The sequence below is a fragment of the Ranitomeya variabilis genome, chromosome 1 (assembly GCF_051348905.1).
Source record: "Ranitomeya variabilis isolate aRanVar5 chromosome 1, aRanVar5.hap1, whole genome shotgun sequence".
NCBI classification, from domain to species: Eukaryota; Metazoa; Chordata; class Amphibia; order Anura; family Dendrobatidae; genus Ranitomeya; species Ranitomeya variabilis.
In genome coordinates this window covers 362,588,332-362,607,078 of record NC_135232.1, presented here as the reverse complement: position 1 = coordinate 362,607,078, position 18,747 = coordinate 362,588,332, and the positions used below count along the sequence as shown (strand labels likewise).

The window sequence follows — 18,747 nt, the reverse complement described above, 5'->3', positions numbered from 1 at the left end:
GTACACAGAAACAGCCAATCAGAGGCCAGCAGCTGACATCATGCTCATCATGAGCATCGCATGGCAGTGACGTCATGTTCCGCTCATGGTTGGCTCTTCCAAGTCAGTTTCCGGCTATAGAAGAGGACACTGCACATTGCGGAGTGGGAATGGAGGAAGAGAAGGAAAAAATATATTGTATACGTGTGTTGAAAAAGAGTGGCAGAATGGACATTATACCAGGAAGGGGCAAAGGATGGAGGACCAAATACCAGTATGGGGTCATTAAACTAGGAAGGTGCCAAGGGCAAGGGACAGTACTACTGAAAGGGGCTCAGGGTGGGGGACAGTACAGAAAAAAGGGGCCCATGATGGGAGACATTATACAAGGATGAGGGACCTTATTACACAAAGAAGCCAGGACAGGGCTCAGTGTTCTAGGAAGGTGGCTGGATGGGGACATCATTACATGGAGGGTGAACACGTATGTCTTTATAGGATCTAGAACACTACAGGGGTTCATACATCTGACCAACATGGAAGTGTAGGTCCAGGTCCAAATTTTGTACTGAGGCCCATGGGACTCTAGTTACGCCACTAAATACTTACATTAATAGTACAAAATATATATATATATATATATATATATATATATATATATATATATATATATATATGTATATAATGCGGTAGGCATTGTATACTATGTTGCCAAGTATTTTACACCTGCAAAATAAATTTTGGCCCTTAAATGCCCCCTTTAAATAATCCTAATACAATCATTTAATAGAAATATACACGCCGATCTGTGACTATGAATGCTGATCTCTAGTTAAGCATGCTACTAAGCTTAGAGAAATGGCGCTGTTTTAAATGAAAAGCATCATTCTTTTTTGTAAATAGCTCTTTGTTAATGTAGTAATCTAAGAACCATTATAATAAATCGAGTTGTAATCACTTCATCAGGCATTAGTCTGCGTGTTTAACCTACAATATGGTTATACCTTTTAAACAGAACTGTGTGGCGGAGTGACAAAAGTGCAATCTGGGCATTAATTATTCTCTCGATTTGCATGCTATCCAACACTTAACAGCATAAAGCGTAATGGGGAATTGGCACAGTAACAAACAAGGCAGCTGTTTTATACTTCTGGAGTTTCAAAGGGACAGCATGCACATAAATTCATTCTCTCTTAAAATTGCAGAGAGCTGCTGGGGTGATCAATTCCCGCAAGCGCCTCTCCATGCTATCATTTCACAGCGATAGCTGGCTTCTTCTCATAACAGCAATATTATTCACATCTGTGTCAGAGACATTGAACAGACAAGAAGGAAACCTCCTCAGAGCTTCCACTGCTTTCTTGGGGTTTAATAAAACCCCACAATTTGTCACCGCCACTGGACAGCTACATGGAAACACATCATCGACAAAGCAAACCAAGTGCACACTCAAGTGTTTCGTTTCCACTGGGAGCAAGAAATGAGAAAGGTTATAAGCCCCTCCATAGTTATCAATGTCTGAAGAGTAAAAATAAGGGAAATTGAAAATTCAGCATCCTTCAACTCATATATATGGAGGCCTTTAGTGTAATGGGAATCTGATGAAGTAAGCCAAACCTACCTATTTCAGCAGGACTGATGTCAGGGGTCTGCCAAGGTCCCCCCCCTGCAGATGATATGGGCAGTTGGAATTTCAATGCCCAATCCTTTTGTCTTCAGGGAAGATAAGCCGCTGCCAGAGATGTTTGGCAGCACTTTTCTCATCTGAACACATGGATGCTCGGGTGACGGCTGATGTACGTCGGGGAGTTTGCCAAACGTGTCTGGCCAGCTTGTGTCCAAAGTGGAGAGGTGTATGTGTAAAATTTCTAAAGGAGTTCTCCATAAAATAACATCCTTTGGCTAGGGCATGAGCAGGTGTTTGATTGGGATCTAACCGTTAACAGCAGCAAGAAGTCATTGCACACAGTCCATTTCACCAATGATCAGTACCATGCAGCTGTGCCTGGTATTGCTGCTTAGCGAGCATCTTGTTGAGCAACCATCCAGCACCCAAAAGGTATATTATAAATCGATGTTAAAAAGTATCATCTTGTGAAAAAGATGCCCTTTTCAATATGGATTTGTAACAAATAACTGTTGATCCTTTTAGCCATTCGGGTGCTGGATATCATCTCAACAAGATACTAGTTTGGTCACCTGCAAACTTGATCCATGGGCCCACCCCCCATCTTGGACGCCATGTCTCAGCAAGTGGTGTACTGAAGGGTGAGCCGTGTAATACATTTGTCTTTTTTAGAGCAGGTGCGTGCGGATGAGTGTATTTTCGGTCCGAGTGCGATCCGATAAATCATCGGAAAGCACTCAGACCGATGTTATTCTATGGGGCCGTGCACAAGTCTGATTTATTTACTCGGAGAGAATCCAACTAAGAAAAATAAAATCGCTGAATGCCAGACTTTAATCTGATAATCGGATCACACTCAGCCATGCAAGTCAATGAATCCATACAAACTATCAGACAGCACTCGAATGACATCTGAGTGCAGTCCAATTTCCATGGACTGACAGAACGGAGAAGATGGAGACATTTTTTTCTCCATCTTCTCATCCGATAGAATCGGAGCACACTATGCTCACACTCTGATCAGACTCCAGGTTTGAGCACAGAGTGATTTGCATAATTGACCCGACTCGCTTGGTTAAGAATATATACGCTCTTCTGTATCTGCTTCAGGTTGTACATTGCATCTTCGTCCTATTCACTTGATGAGAGTTCTGTTGATCGGTTTGCCCCCCAGGGATCATATCTCATTGAACCTGCACACATTTCAATACTTCAAAGAGGGACATTACGGTAATTAAAGCCCTTCCACTGGGAATACCAACGTTTAGATTGGGTCTGTACCTCATGTCTTTGTTGCTTTAATTGTGGGAGTTTTCTGCCAAAATCAGGACTGTTGGCAGAGTAAGGACATTGTGAGAAATAAAAAAATGAGCAGAACACATTTTTTGATTTGTAAATTGTGCCAAAGCATGTGAAAACTCATCCTCAGAAAATGCAGACATTGCCCTTTATATGTCCTATATACCACCAATTCAATAGAAATACAAGATTTTTTTTCTTCTCTGCAGAATACTGTAAATTATGTTTATTATCTATACATCTATTAGGAAAAAACACCCTTCCTGGAATCACACTGGGACATAGCAAAATCTTTCCTGTGTCCTGAAAAGCCCCAGAAAATATAACTTAATACACAGAAAGAGCATTGCTGGAAGACTAATGTTCCCTGTACGACTAATGTTCTCTACTGGTCTAATGATTTCACCATTTTAGAAAGTATTACTTGGGATTAAAGTAACAAAATAAAATCAGCAACATATCAATAATTCAAGTGCTGTGTTTGGTGCTTGCTCACTATCAATTATACTCCTCGCAATTGGGAATCAATGGAACCATCATAGATCACTTAGAGTCATCAGATGGCCAGCAAGTAAGGCGATACCCAATAGCATCAGAATACAATGAAACTATGGATAATTGGGTACTATTCCTTTCCGTCTATTATTTTAGCTATACAAAAGCTTGGGTTTTAGGCTATAAATATACTTTGGTACCCTGTATAATAATGGAGGGCCTCTCATAAGGTACAGAGATATATTACAGCAATAAGGTCACTAACATTACATTGTAGCTCATCTATAAAACAGGAGTACCAATACCAAAAAAAAAAAAAAAAAAATTTTTTTTTTTTTTTTAGCCTAAAGTTGAAGATTTTGGATTTAATTTTCCTCATTTTATTCAACAGCCATTCCATAAGGAATTCCAATTTTTCAGGGATTTAGACAGATCCCCCAATGGGCTCCGCTAATGACCTCAGGTTAGCATCCTCAATAATCAGAACCTCCCACTCCCGTCTCCAAGACTTTACACGTGCTGCGCCGATTCTTTGGAATGCACTACCTAGGTTAATACGATTAATCCCCACAGTTTTAAGCGTGCCCTAAAAACTCATTTGTTCAGACTGGCCTACTGCCTCAACGCATTAATCTAACTATCCCTGTGTGGCCTATTAAAAATAGAAAAAAAAAAAACCATAATCAGGTTCCTCTCATCATGTTCTCATACACTTTATACAGTTAATAGCACTCTATGTCTGTACTGCTACATACTTAGGCAGTTAACTGGTTCATGCAGCTTTACATGAACACCTGAGCCTTACACTATGGCTGGTCCAAATAACTAAAGCAATTGTTACCATCCACCTCTCGTGTCTCCCCTTTTCCTCATAGGTTGTAAGCTTGCGAGCAGGGCCCTCATTCCTACTGGTATCTGTTTTGAACTGTGATTTCGGTTATGCTGTAATGTCTATTGTCTGTACAAGTCCCCTCTATAAGTTGTAAAGCGCTGCGGAATATGTTGGCGCTATATAAATAAAATTATTATTATTATTTATTTTTATAAGAACATCAAACCAAACCAAGCCTTAAAAAAAATAATCACTTCTAAGACATCTCTTTTAAAGCTGAAGTTGAAGGAGGTCATGAGGAGACTACGTGGGACCCACTAATTGCAGCCTTCAGATGCTTGTCCGGCTCGAGGTCACCGTACAAGCAAATTTGGTCGTTTTTAAAGTTACTTGAGGTTATGAAAGGGTTAACAGCTACCAATGCTTCTTAGAAACTAGTTACAAAGCGAAAACTTTTTGGAAATAATTAAATAATTTCCCTAAACTCCAAGGAAAACTATGCGAAAATTATTATCGGACCTGTGAAGTGAAAAGCTGTAGGACAGCTTGGAAATACGTCACCTAAAAATCTGCCAGGTTAGTGCAGAGTGACAAAGGAATAAACGGTCTATGCACGAGAAAAGGCAAATATTTAGACAATTAACCATAAAGATAAGTTATTACATTACCTTGCAACCTTACAGCTGGACTCGATCAGATCATTCTCGATATCCAGGAGGCTTGGAGGAAGGCTGAATTCCATGGGAGAGGTCAGCCTCTTGAGGCGAAGTAATCCTATGCAGAATTTGGCACCCATCTCTTCAAGCTCCTTTGTCCCAATCTGCAAACCCTAGAGCAAAAAGCAATGTGTTTCGCTTCAGATACATGAAAACACATAATCCGTAACAGTTAATAAATCACTTCTTATACTATTGATATAGCAACTTAGATACAGCTTACCACCAAATTAAAAAGCGAAAAACAATTAGAGGAAGATTCCAGCCAAATCCATGATGTCATGGTTTAAATCTCCTTCAACACAGAGAATTCACTCCAATTCATGAAACTCCTAAAAACATATGAAGGTCATTTCTAGAGCTCCATGTTCGGGATAGGTTTACAATATCACAAGTAAAACTGGCGACACACTTCAGATGGCAGTCAACCCATTTGTCAGAAAGCTATTGCTCCTAGTGCACCATAGGACTGGAATGTGCTCTCTATGGGGAGAGGGGAGTAAACTTCTGCCAGACACATCGGAAATATAACATGCCCAAACAGCAGCTAAAATATGAGGGACAGACAGTACACCGAATACACATTAGATGGTCAGTCTAGCCAAAATTGGTAGTTTGGCAGACAAATTTAATGTGGAAGACCACCTTTAGACTGGACTTGTGACCAACTTCTAAAAGAGATCATATTGGCCCTTATTCAGCATTGCCTTTGCACCTGTTTTCTGTCCAGTTGTGCTTTATTTGGGTTGCACCCAATTCATTGTTCTTTGCACCTTTTTTAAGTCTACTTTACATGTGCTCACCTGCGGTCGGAGTCTATTCCACATCTTTTAGTCAGATTCACCAATTGCGATTTTTAACCCCTTTCCAACCTTAGACGTAAAGTTACGGTACGTTTAGGGTCGCCTCCCCGTTTGCTCCAGCTGCAACTTTTCCAGCACATGTCAGCTGATTTCATCAGCTGATAAGTGCCCCTAACAGTCGTGAGTGGAATCGCGATCCACCCATGGCTGTCAATCTCTAACAGTGGCATTTAACATGATCGCACCAGAAGCGTGTCACAAATCCCGCCCATAGGCACCCGTGTCACATGACTGCGGGACGCCAATGGGTTGGCATAACAAATTGGGGTCTGCAGGAGATCCCGGTGGTTGTCATTGCCGGATAGTTATGGGTGCCGCCCAGTGGCCGGCGCTCATAGCAGGTAATCATTTTAGCTACTTTAGCCATTTTAGGTGATCATTTTAGCTACAAACAGCAGGGCTTCTAGTCTCCCATGGACGGTAAGGTAGCGTCTCTTATCTTTTGGGTTCCCAGGCCATTGCATCATGCCGTAATATTGACATTGTGCCAGCCCTCACTAATCAAAGGCCGTGACAGGGTTTCCGAAAGGTAAGAGATTCGCGTTCCTAGCGCCAGCGGCTCTGACCAATGGACCGGAGTCCAGCAATCATTCTGGTAAACATTAGCAGCAACACCTCTGAACAGTGGCAGACATACAGTACCATTGATGCAGCCCAAGAGGTAAGGGGGACCACTTCCACTGGAGCAAGCAGCTTCAGTCAGAGACATATTATTGGACTTGGACGACATGTTTCACCAGTAACCTGGCGTCAGAGGATAGAGGCTAAAAGAGAGGCTAATATTGTCATTTATCCTCTATCTCCTGAAGAGGCTTTAGGGCACTTTTTAATTAACATTGGTCAGATGTGTATGGTGAATTTGAAGGGAATAAGGTAGCGTCTGCACCAAGATCTCCCTATAAACCGTATTACAGGGCAATGAATATGAGTAAGGAGATACGTATTGTAATTATGATCAGTAAGAGATAGGATATACCTTATCTGCTCCTTACATACACTGACCTCTGTAGGGTTTTTTAATAATTCATTCCTTTTAAATAGTGAATTAAAAGTTAAATTTTATGGTCCTTAGATGGGTTTTTTGTGGCCTTAGGCAAATTGTAAATAATAATTCATTATCCCTAAATGTTCCCAAGCTATTAATAACAGCTCACATTGTTAGTTTACCGAGGAACCCAAGAAAAAAAATGACCTAGGGTCCCCCTATAAATTCTATCCAGCAAAGTCTAAACAAACAGCTGTGGGATGATATTAATAGCCAAGGAAGGGGCCATGGATATTGGCTCCCCTCCCAGGCTAACAACATCAGCCCTCAGCGGCCCCAGAAATAAGATGAGCCAAATCTGTTGCTTAGCCTCACTCTTCCCACTTGCCCTGGTGCGGTGGCAAGTTGGCTAATAGGGTTGGGATTGATGTCAGCTGATGTAGAGAGAGGCGTCTATAAGACATCCCCATTACTAACCCAATATTCATATTGCAAAAAAATACCCAGCCAGGATAAAGTCCTTTAATTGAAAGAAAATCACAAACTTCTTTAATGGAAATAAGCCTTCCCCACCCTTTTTTTACCTATTCATTAATGTAAAATTAAATCTATAAAAAAAAAAAAACATCATACTTCTCACCTGTCTGAAGATAATTAATTTGTCCCACGCCGTAATCCATCTCTGCTTAATCTGGATGCCTTGCTGAACGGTGGCATGATGCAACCGTTCAGCCTGGCATCCAGGAGACACCGAGTTGAGCATCAGGGAGCAACTTCAGTGACATCATTGAGGTCACTGAAGTTGCGGTTCCCACAGACTGCTCATTGTGAGCGGCCCAATGAACTGTGGTGACCTCAAATGAGATCACCGATAGCACCATGAGAAAATTCTCATGGTGCTAGAGGTGACGTAATAAATGTTAGCGCAGTTCATTAGCAGACTCACAGTGAACAGAGCGTGGGAACAGCTGGCTGTGACCGGCGGTAACTTCTGTGAAGTTACAGCTCGACACTGAAGCTGCTCGCCAAGCTCAGCTCAGTGTTTCCTGGATTCATGGCTGAAACAGTTGCATCATGCCACTACTCAGCCATGTAATCCATATGCAGCACAGCTGGACTTCTTCATGGTACAAATGGATTGTCATCAGACAGGTGAGGAATATGGTTGTCATTATTTTCACTTTTAAAGTAATAAATGTGAAAATGAGGGTGGTGTGTGTTTATTTCAATTAAAGACTTGCTGTGTCTTTTTTACAATATGACTATGGGATTAGTAATGGGGGAAGTCTTATAGACGCCCTTCCATTACAAACCCCTGGGCTTGAGGTCAGCTGAAAATGCAAAGCTGACATCAACCTCATCCCTATTACCCCACTTGCCACTGCACCAGGGCAAGTGGGAAGAGCGAGGCTAAGCGCCAGATTTGATGCATCTTGATGTGCCATTTTTGGAGCGGATGAGGGCTGATGATGGTAGCCTGGGAGAGAGGAGCAATATCCCTGGCCCCCAGGCTATGAGTGTCAACACACAACTGTCTGTTTAATCTTAGCTGGTTAGAATTCATATGGAGACCCTACGTCTCTTTTTTCTGGGGTCACCGTAAATTAACCAGTAAAGGCTAAGCAAACAGCTGTGAGCTATTATTAATAGCCTGGGAACCTTTCAGCACTCAGCGACTGGGAAAAGCGCAAACTGTATCGCTTTTTCCCAGGTGCTGATATATGTCACCGTGTGTAATCAGTGTGCATGTGTTCAGGATGTTTTGCGGTCCATGATAAAAACCAGACATGTCTGCAGGTTTTTCACACAGACACATGGTCTGTGTGGAAAACCTGACATGTTCGCACCACCGTTCAATACAAAGGATGTCCGTGTGCCCGCCGTTTTGATCCTTGAAAAACTTGACAGCATACGGACATGAAAAAAAGGACGCGTGACGAGGCCCTAACTGTTTAAGTCCCCTGCAGTGACTCTGCAGGAGCAATGAAGCATTACACATTGCCTACACAATGGAATGTCCATGAAATGGCCAAATGTGTCACATCCTCAAGAATGAAAGATATTGTTTCAGCTCAGCCTTTGCTTTCTTTTAGTTCCAAAATATTAAAATGATCATCTGAAAATTAGTTTTCCAAGTCACACTAGCCCTTTAAAGAAATTCACTGAGAAGTCTTCAGCGAGGAAAAGCTGCAGAGGAAAAGTGCATGGTGCCCAAATAAGTCAATTTAGTCTCAAATACTATGAAAGGCATCAAGCAGACAACTGAATAAAAAAGCCTTTTGTGGTGTCTATTGTTACAATACTTACCCCAGAGTCAGTGGCGTAACTTGAAATTCATGGGCCCCGATGCAAAACCTCCAACGGGGGCCCCCAAATATTTTAAATCTTTAATAGCAATAGTCTTTTTATATAGGCCAAAGGGAATTGTAGGGCCCCCTAGGCTCCAGGGCCCAGGTGCGATTGCAACCCCTGCACCTGTTGTAGTTATGCCCCTGTCCAGAGTAATACCTTTCTTCACAATTAACCCCTCACTGCGGAAACATTTACCTTTGGGTTTTCCTCTTATTTATTCAGTGGTCCATGCCTAGTTAAGACTCTGGTTATTTCTCTATTCAAACAGCTAAAGCCAACAAGTACGGTTTCTACTTGTTGTTGATCCAGGTGTTTTAAACAAGTAGATTTTAATTTACGAGACTTCATTTCAGAAGAGGAAGATGGTGCATCAATCAGATGACCGCATGCAGTATTATCAAGGAATCAATGTACTGGCAGGACAATAATTTGTCTCTGTCAAATCTAAAACCACTTAGTGACCATGAGGATATACAGGAGCAATAGTGTAACATGAACCTGGGTATGCATAGGCCATTTGAAAAAAATATTGAACTGTGTCAACATTTCTATAGAGAGAAAAAAAAATTCCACCTTTGCAGAGACTGTTTTTGGATTGTTTATTTCTATGCTAAATGCAAAATAAAATAAAAAAAACAGGCTTCATTAAAACATTTCCTATCATTTTGCAGTTTTATTTTTTCCAAGAAAGACGGTTTGCTAAGTTTGAAACAAATCTGTCAGATCTCTGATGGTCCTGCCCCTCCCAGTTCTCACACGACGGATTTTATTGGTATCCATGGTTTTCACGGATAGCACTCGTACCCTTGTGATTCCATGGTGCTGTGGACATGTCAACTTTTTTCCTTGGACTGTGTGGTCTGAGGGGGAAACAAAAATAAAAATTGGTGACAAGACCAATTTTGATCAGCGTGCTGGATCAAAATCAGCAATGTGTGTCTATGGGTGCATGGAAAACATCAGACCGAACTTGGATGACATCCGAGTGCAGTCCGAATTTCACAGACTGACATAGTGGAGAAGGTGGACAATTTTTTTTTCTCTACACAGAGAAAAACGAATCCCATTCTGATCAAAGTCCCATCAGAAAAATTGGACTGCTTTTCTCACATGGAGAAAAAACTGTTGTGCTCACCTACCCTTAGTGATACCAGCACGGAGGAAGAAAGGGTTTTACATGGCAAATCGATGATGAAAAAGGAGAGTGTGGGGGGACACAATCGTTCATAACCTGAAGAATGGGAAATCACAACAGGAGTGAAGCAGTGCTGACACACAAGAGCTACTGAAGACTTCAGCACCCTGGACACGTCTCACATCCAGCCTATATTACTGATAGAAGCACACTCAAGAGAGAAATCTGAAAGTGGCAGCCGATTACGATTACAAACTGCACATCGGGGTCTGAAAATAAATCTAGAATAGATAATTACAACCTCAAACTTAGTGCAGCGATTAAATTAAAAAACAAGTAAAAAAAAAATTCCATTACAAGTGCCCATAGCTTGCTGTAGGACCAGCAATGCTGAGTGGTCACAGACATATTTCACTTTAAAATTTAACTATAGTTTGTTTTCTGTAAATCTGGAAAAAAGAAAGTGAAATGGTTTTTACTATTTAACTGGTGATCTCCGCTCAGAGCCCTTTTCCGAACAAAGTTGGTATCAGATTACTGGACGGCAGATCTAAAGAGATTTTATTACTAAACCCCATCCTGTCATAAGGGTCCTTTGTGATCAGAGTTTTACCTTATCTCCATAATTACATGCAAACCTGCATAAGGCGATCTGAAGAAAAAGGAAGCCGTCGCCGCAACAACTTTCCCATCTAGGAATCAAACGTTTTAGTTTAGCATAACCAGAACCTTAAAAAAAGAGAAGCAGATGTGCTCGGCCTGCAGAACGAGGCCCCGAAATAAGCTACATCCTGGCTGCAGGCATGAGGGGGGCTTCTAGATTTAGCCATTTCCCTTTCATATTACTACTGAACAATGGCACCACTCGGGACAGGTAAAAACCCCTGTCCATATGGTGGGTGGGATATGGCAGCTCAGCCCACTCGCATTATTGGAGGTGAAGTGCAATACAAGATGGCATGGAAGAAATCAAGCAGATTTTTCTCATTCTCTATAACTGCTGGTGTTGTTCCCTTATACAATGCTTATACAGTAAGGTATTTAAAAGGAACATTCCCATCTCGTACATCTATGGCATATCCAGAGCCTAAATCATTAATGTAAATGGGCATGCCTCCAATGAGATACGTATCTACAGTGGGGCAAAAAAGTATTTAGTCAGTCAGCAATAGTGCAAGTTCCATCACTTAAAAAGATGAGAGGCGTCTGTAATTTACATCATAGGTAGACCTCAACTATGGGAGACAAACTGAGAAAAAAAAATCCAGAAAATCACATTGTCTGTTTTTTTATCATTTTATTTGCATATTATGGTGGAAAATAAGTATTTGGTCAGAAACAAAATTTTATCTCAATACTTTGTAATATATCCTTTGTTGGCAATGACAGAGGTCAAACGTTTTCTGTAAGTCTTCACAAGGTTGCCACACACTGTTGTTGGTATGTTGGCCCATTCCTCCATGCAGATCTCCTCTAGAGCAGTGAAGTGATGTTTTTGGCTTTTCGCTTGGCAACACGGACTTTCAACTCCCTCCAAAGGTTTTCTATAGAGTTGAGATCTGGAGACTGGCTAGGCCTATCCAGGACCTTGAAATGCTTCTTACGAAGCCACTCCTTCGTTGCCCTGGCAGTGTGCTTTGGATCATTGTCATGTTGAAAGACCCAGCCACGTTTCATCTTCAATGCCCTTGCTGATGGAAGGAGGTTTGCACTCAAAATCTCACGATACATGGCCCCATTCATTCTTTCATGTACCCGGATCAGTCGTCCTGGCCCCTTTGCAGAGAAACAGCCCCAAAGCATGATGTTTCCACCACCATGCTTTACAGTAGGTATGGTGTTTGATGGATGCAACTCAGTATTCTTTTTCCTCCAAACACGACAAGTTGTGTTTCTACCAAACAGTTCCAGTTTGGTTTCATCAGACCATAGGACATTCTCCCAAAACTCCTCTGGATCATCCAAATGCTCTCTAGCAAACTTCAGACGGGCCCGGACATGTACTGGCTTAAGCAGTGGGACACGTCTGGCACTGCAGGATCTGAGTCCATGGTGGCGTAGTGTGTTACTTATGGTAGGCCTTGTTACATTGGTCCCAGCTCTCTGCAGTTCATTCACTAGGTCCCCCCGCGTGGTTCTGGGATTTTTGCTCACCGTTCTTGTGATCATTCTGACCCCATGGGGTGGGATTTTGCGTGGAGCCCCAGATCGAGGGTGATTATCAGTGGTCTTGAATGTCTTCCATTTTCTAATTATTGCTCCCACTGTTGATTTCTTCACTCCAAGCTGGTTGGCTATTGCAGATTCAGTCTTCCCAGCCTGGTGCAGGGCTACAATTTTGTTTCTGGTGTCCTTTGACAGCTCTTTGGTGGAGTTTGGAGTCAGACTGTTTGAGGGTGTGCACAGGTGTCTTTTTATACTGATAACAAGTTTAAACAGGTGCCATTACTACAGGTAATGAGTGGAGGAAAGAGGAGACTCTTAAAGAAGAAGTTACAGGTCTGTGAGAGCCAGAAATCTTGATTGTTTGTTTCTGACCAAATACTTATTTTCCACCATAATATGCAAATAAAATGATAAAAAAACAGACAATGTGATTTTCTGGATTTTTTTTTCTCAGTTTGTCTCCCATAGTTGAGGTCTACCTATGATGTAAATTACAGACGCCTCTCATCATTTTAAGTGGTGGAACTTGCACTATTGCTGACAGACTAAATACTTTTTTGCCCCACTGTATCTCAAGAACAGGAACCGGTTGTATGTCATTTTCAGCACCGGCAGGACTCGCATCTACTATACAGTTACGGCTTATGTAGAAGAAATGCCATAAATGTACGAGATGGAAATACCCCTTTAAATAGGACAAAACTTGATCAACTGTGCCCGTGACTGCCTTCCATTTCAGCCAATCATGCACCTTTCTTCAGACTAATGACATTATAGAGAGAGGTACATCTTTTAGGAAAATCCTCTATGGCATCGGCTACAGGGAGGATAGAATTTTCATATTCTCCCTTTAGCCGCTGCTCGAGTAAGGCAGTAAAACTTGATTTAAACACTATTTAACTGCAGGTTACTGCTTTAACACCAGGTAGACAGCTTTTTTTCGGGGTGACCGCTTCCCTTTTTAAGGCTGAGGCTACGTGGCGACAAAGATCACCATCTGCCACTGCTATGTCACTGCAGCAAAATCTAGATGAATGGGGTCATATTGCAATCCCTAGGGTACTGCGAAAAGCAGGGCACAAAAAACTAAAGTGGATCTGACTTTTTTGTGACTTGATTGTCGTGGTAATGCATTTTTTTCCTTAGTGCAAGTGCCAAAAATCCACAAGAACAGATCCAGCATGTCTACTGCTTGCCATCTGGAGTTGCCTTCTGCAATGTGTGGCTCAGCAGGGAGCCCTTCAGACTGATGCATCCTTACAATGGGAAAAGCTGTCCATATAGTGTGGTAAGTCACATTTGGCCTGGCCATCATTGGCCCACTAATACCTCACTGCATTACAATCCATATCGTCTAATAATTCAGTACAAGCAGTTTAATGTTACTTTTATTGGAGCATCATTGTCCATGGAAAATAGGAAGAGGAGACAGGTAAATAAGGAGAAAATCAGCCCGAACCAGACGGAAAATATTCACATTTTGTAATATTTTCTCCCAGTACTGATGGATGAAAAATGCAGACACTGCCCTCTTGTGGAAGTTTACAGAACTTCACAGTATGTGTCAGGAAAAATGTGTCGAATATAGATTTGAGGAAATCAGAATAGCGATACTCGAAGGTGGAATTAGAAGCAAAGCTTTACATGGCAGCTGTGACCAAACTATTATTATTCTACACATACACAAAAGAATAAAACTTCTGTTTGTGATTTTTTTTTTTTACCTTTTTTTCCATGAGCAAAAAAAAAAAATGACGCAACACAATAACATTTTATAGGTAGGACAATATAGTGCAATACAAGTAAACCCAGAACTCCTGTAACTGGAAGGTCACATACAGTTAGGCCAGAAATATTTGGGCAGTGACCAAGGCTTTATGATTTGAGCTCTACATGCCAATACTTTTTTTTATTTAAAATGAAACAACTGAGATGCAATTGAAGTGGAGACTTTCAGGTTTAATTAAAGCAGTTAAACAAAAATATCCTGTGAAAGGTTTAGGAATTGCAACCATTTTTCTACAGAGCCTCCTCGTTTCAGGGGCTCAAAAGTAATTGGACAAATTAACTTTACCATAAATATAATATTTGTTTGTGTTTCTTTCTGCCTTTAGTTTTGTCCCAAGCATGTGAAACGCATACTCTATGGGGTTGAGATCAGGTGATGGACTCGGCCATTGCAGAATATTCCACTTATTTTCCTTAAAAACCTCCTGGGTTGCTTTCGCTGTATGTTTTGGGTCATTGTCCATCTGTTCTGTGAAGCAACGTCCAATCAACCTTGCTGTATTTGGTGGAATCTGAGAAAAAAGTATAGCCTTGTACACTTCAGAATACATCCGGCTGCTTCTGTCTTCAGTCACATCATCAATAAACACCAGTGACCCAGTGCCACTAGAAGCCACTCACACCCATGCCATCACACTGCCTGCAACATGTTTTAAAGAGGAGATGGTGCGGTTTGGTTCATGAACTGTTCCAAGCCTTCTCCATACTTTCTTATCTCGTCATTCTGGTACAGGTTGAGTCTAGGGTCATCTGTCCAAAGAATGCTTTACCAGAACAAGCTGGCTCCTTTGGATGTTTTTATGGCAAAGTCTACCCTGGCCTTTTTTAATTTTTAAGGCTGATGGTTTGCACCTTGTGGTGATCCTGAGTATTTGCTCTCATGAAGTCTTCTCTTCATGGTAGACTTAGATACTGAAACACTACTTACTAATGATTATTCTTCACTTGGGTGGATGTTCTGATGTGTTTCATCACTACGTAAAGTATTCTGCGATCATCCACCACTGTTGTCTTCCGTGGACATCTAGGCTTTTTTTTTCTTTTTGAGTTCCCCAAATCACCACTGCTCTCTTGTTTTTTTTAAGAATGTACCAAACCGTTGATATGGTCACTCCTAAAATGTCTGCTATCTCTCTGATGGATTTATTTTTTTCAGCCTAATGATGGTCTTTGTGGGCTCACAGCAACAGCTTTGAAATGCAAATGCCACACCTGGAACCAACTCTGGACCTATTATCTGCTTAATTGATAATGGATAAACAATAAAAAATCCCATGCAGCCGATTAAGGAGCTTTTGAGATAGTTGTTCAATTACTTTTGGTCCCTTTAAAAAGAGGCAGCTACATATTAAAGAGCTGTAAATCCTAAACTCTGTGACGATACAGCATTTATTCTTAATTATGCCAGACGTATATTTAGGCCCAGGGACATGAGCTATTGTTTATACGAGTCTGAATGTTGACTCTTGCTGTAGATTAATTTGAGGTTTGTGAATTAGTGAATGGCTGTTTACCTATATCAGCTCCTAAAGTTTATTATTTTGCTATCTTTGGAGGACAACGACGAATAGTAATTGAAAAAAAAAAAATTGTTGTTTGCTAATATATTGATTGCCATTGTATAATTCCATGTAGCTTGTTGACCTATAAACAGTGATGACCTGGATAACAGCTGTGGGTATAAAAAGGGACCTCTACACTTCTGCAGAGAGACTCAGAACAGCAACCAGGACACCATGGCTCCAACGGGAGGGTTACAGGTTTGAGAGATTCTACAGGATGCCAGCTTAAGAGACCATGGCCCTCTCTGGAGGAAAACAGATCTGCTCCATTGACCATCACTGAACCCAGAGAGATGTTGGAGAAGCGAGGATGGGATTATCCAGTCACCTGGCCCCATTAAGACATTTGAAGAAGCCAGGTTGGGACAATCGGGTCACCTGGCCACGTACCTCAATGGACAGTCAGCTTCCTAAGCTTGTCATTACCTCCTCTCTGCGTGGTGCCACTTGAGGGGGTTGTCGGCTCTGGACGCCCTGAAGTTGCAGCTGCTCTAATCCTGGCGAGCCAGCGGAAGGGTGAGACTTTGTAATTTGAGCCATCTTGTGTATTTGCTGGGACTGTTCTATATGTTATTGACTGTTGGTAATTCAATAAAGTAGTGCCACTCTATTTTACCCTCACCCTGTCTTGTCTGAGTAGTATTATGCCCATGAGGAAGGAGTGCAGGCGTTCAGTGGGATGAGCCTTGGTCCATGCGGTCTTTCTAAAGATAGCCAGGCCAGAGGATGAGAGTACCCACTGACCCTCATGTCGCAACAAACCACCACTCCAATTAACACGTGAGTACCCTCAAATTAAAGCTGAGAGTCTGCACTTTAAACTCATATTGATTATATGACAATCTTGAAAATGTTTTGGTAAACCGCTAAAATGGCAAAACTTGTGTCCCTGTCCAAATATTTCTGGACCTAACTGCATATTGACATTTGTGGTTTTCCTGCTCTATATTCATGTTGTACTGAGGACAGCATGAAGTTGACAGTAATGAATGGCAGCCTATGGAACAAAAATGTGATAAAAAAAAAAAGGAAATAGTTCAAACCCCAAGGGGAAATTAAATTTGCTTCAGCGCAAATGGAAAAAATGAAATTCAGCAGTGATCTTCAATGGGCAGAATCATCAAGTAGTCAGGTTAACCATAAACACCTGGACGTCATGTATTCTTTTAGGCAATGTAAACTGTATTCTTTTAGGCAATGTAAACAGTGGCAGAATGAATGGTATTAATATTAAGGATGTTAACTAAATGGGTGCTAGGTTCAATTTGTAGGAAGCTGCGTTTGTGAACAAAGCAGGTAATATTCAGAAGCCATAAAGCATAATGGAGTCCAGCTGTGGCATCAGTCCAGACTGGATACACTGGTGATCGAATACATAAGGAAAATGAATGCTACGTCTTTACGCTCTGTTTTATCAGCAGTCACCATGGCTCTCATAATTAAGTATTGTCATACCTTGTACTTCCCTTGGTCACAGCCACACAGCGTGCTCTCCATTGTATAACTCTTCTGGACGCCCAGTTCCCTCCACACCACCACTCGGGCAGTGGACTCTTTGGATCTTTCCACTACAAAACTACAGCTGCTCATTGAAAAAGCTGGTGCGATTTGGCTCAGGGCTTTGGGAAGAGTCTGTATGGAAGAAAAAGACGTAGATAGAGATTATGAGACTTTATTCTGATTTCAGCATTAGCTGTAATGCGTTAACTCTGCTGTGCTGTGCCCCATTCTGGTAATCGGTAACCTGCAGTCGGACCCCCACCATCTATAAGTTATCACATATCCTGGTTATAAATCAGACAACCCCAAGGCAACTGAGAGCAGCTCTACTGTTTCCATCCATCTTCTTTTTTTGTAACATGCATTTAATAAGTTAGCTAGAAGAAGGGGACATATTGAAAGAATCAAACAAGACTGCAGGATTGGAGTATTTGTCAGTTATCATGAAGATACATAGGCCTGGATAGGAGCTGTAGACACAAAACAATAGGACAATTTTAGTGAAAACTATCTGCGCAGTTGCTTCAGTCGTCAGATGCACTGGAGCCTTTATTCCTCCCTGGCCACAGGTGCATATCATAAATTATGGCAGGGAATGCCTTCTTTAGCTACGCATGTACATAGCCATATTGGTGATCTAGCCATCGGACATGGCAGATTTGTGCTGTACGTACCCTGTAGCCGCTATCTTCTACTATGTCACAGGAGGCAGCGCTCACATTTGTGTGCCATACCGTCTCTTTAATACTGCAGCCATACATGAACACATTTTTCTTGCGGGAATGGCCATGGTAATCACAGTAAACCTAAAAAAAAAATTCAAACTATTAAGTGAATGAAAATACAGCCTAAATTAAACCCTTAACCCCAGGAACTTTTCTCGGTTTTTCGTTTTTCACTCCCCTCCTTCTTTCCAGAGCCATAACATTTTATTTTTCTGTCAATATGGCCATGTGAGGGCTTGTTTTTTGCTGGACGAGTTGTACTTTTGAACGACACTATTGCTTTTACCATGTCCTGTACTCGGAAACGGGAAAAAAATTCCAAGTGCGGTGAAATTGCAAAAAAAGTGCAATCCCACTCTTGTCTTTTGATTGGCTTTTTTGCTAGGTTCACTAAATGCTAAAACTGACCGGCCATTTTGATTCTGCAGGTCATTACGAGTTCATAGACACCAAACACGTCTAGGTTCTTTTTTCTCTAAGTGGTGAGAAAAAAAAATTCCAAAGTTTGCTAAAAAAAAACAAAAAAAACTTGCACCATATTCCGAGACCCCCTGACGAAGGTGTGATCGCCGAAACGCGCGTTGGGCCGGAGGCGCGTCCCCAGGATCTCCAGTCCTCTGTGCGGTGGGTACCTTGTTGCAGCAGCATCTACTGTCTTGGCCAATTAGGCAATTATACTTGTATGTGGTAGTACTAAGGTGGATATGGTCTGATTGTCTATAT

General features: G+C 41.5%; 1 protein-coding gene across 3 annotated transcripts in view; it reads right to left on the bottom strand.

Moving 5' to 3' along the window:
- AGTPBP1 (ATP/GTP binding carboxypeptidase 1) overlaps window positions 1-18,747 on the bottom strand; it is a 209,757-nt gene that overhangs the window by 15,662 nt on the left and 175,348 nt on the right. For all 3 annotated transcript variants that reach the window (XM_077248949.1, XM_077248951.1, XM_077248950.1), the window contains 3 exons: window positions 17,974-18,105; window positions 17,255-17,431; window positions 4,901-5,061 (listed from right to left, as the gene is read on the bottom strand). In XM_077248949.1, the coding sequence (XP_077105064.1) occupies window positions 4,901-5,061; window positions 17,255-17,431; window positions 17,974-18,105 (470 nt within the window). The remainder of the gene's footprint in view (window positions 1-4,900; window positions 5,062-17,254; window positions 17,432-17,973; window positions 18,106-18,747) is intronic.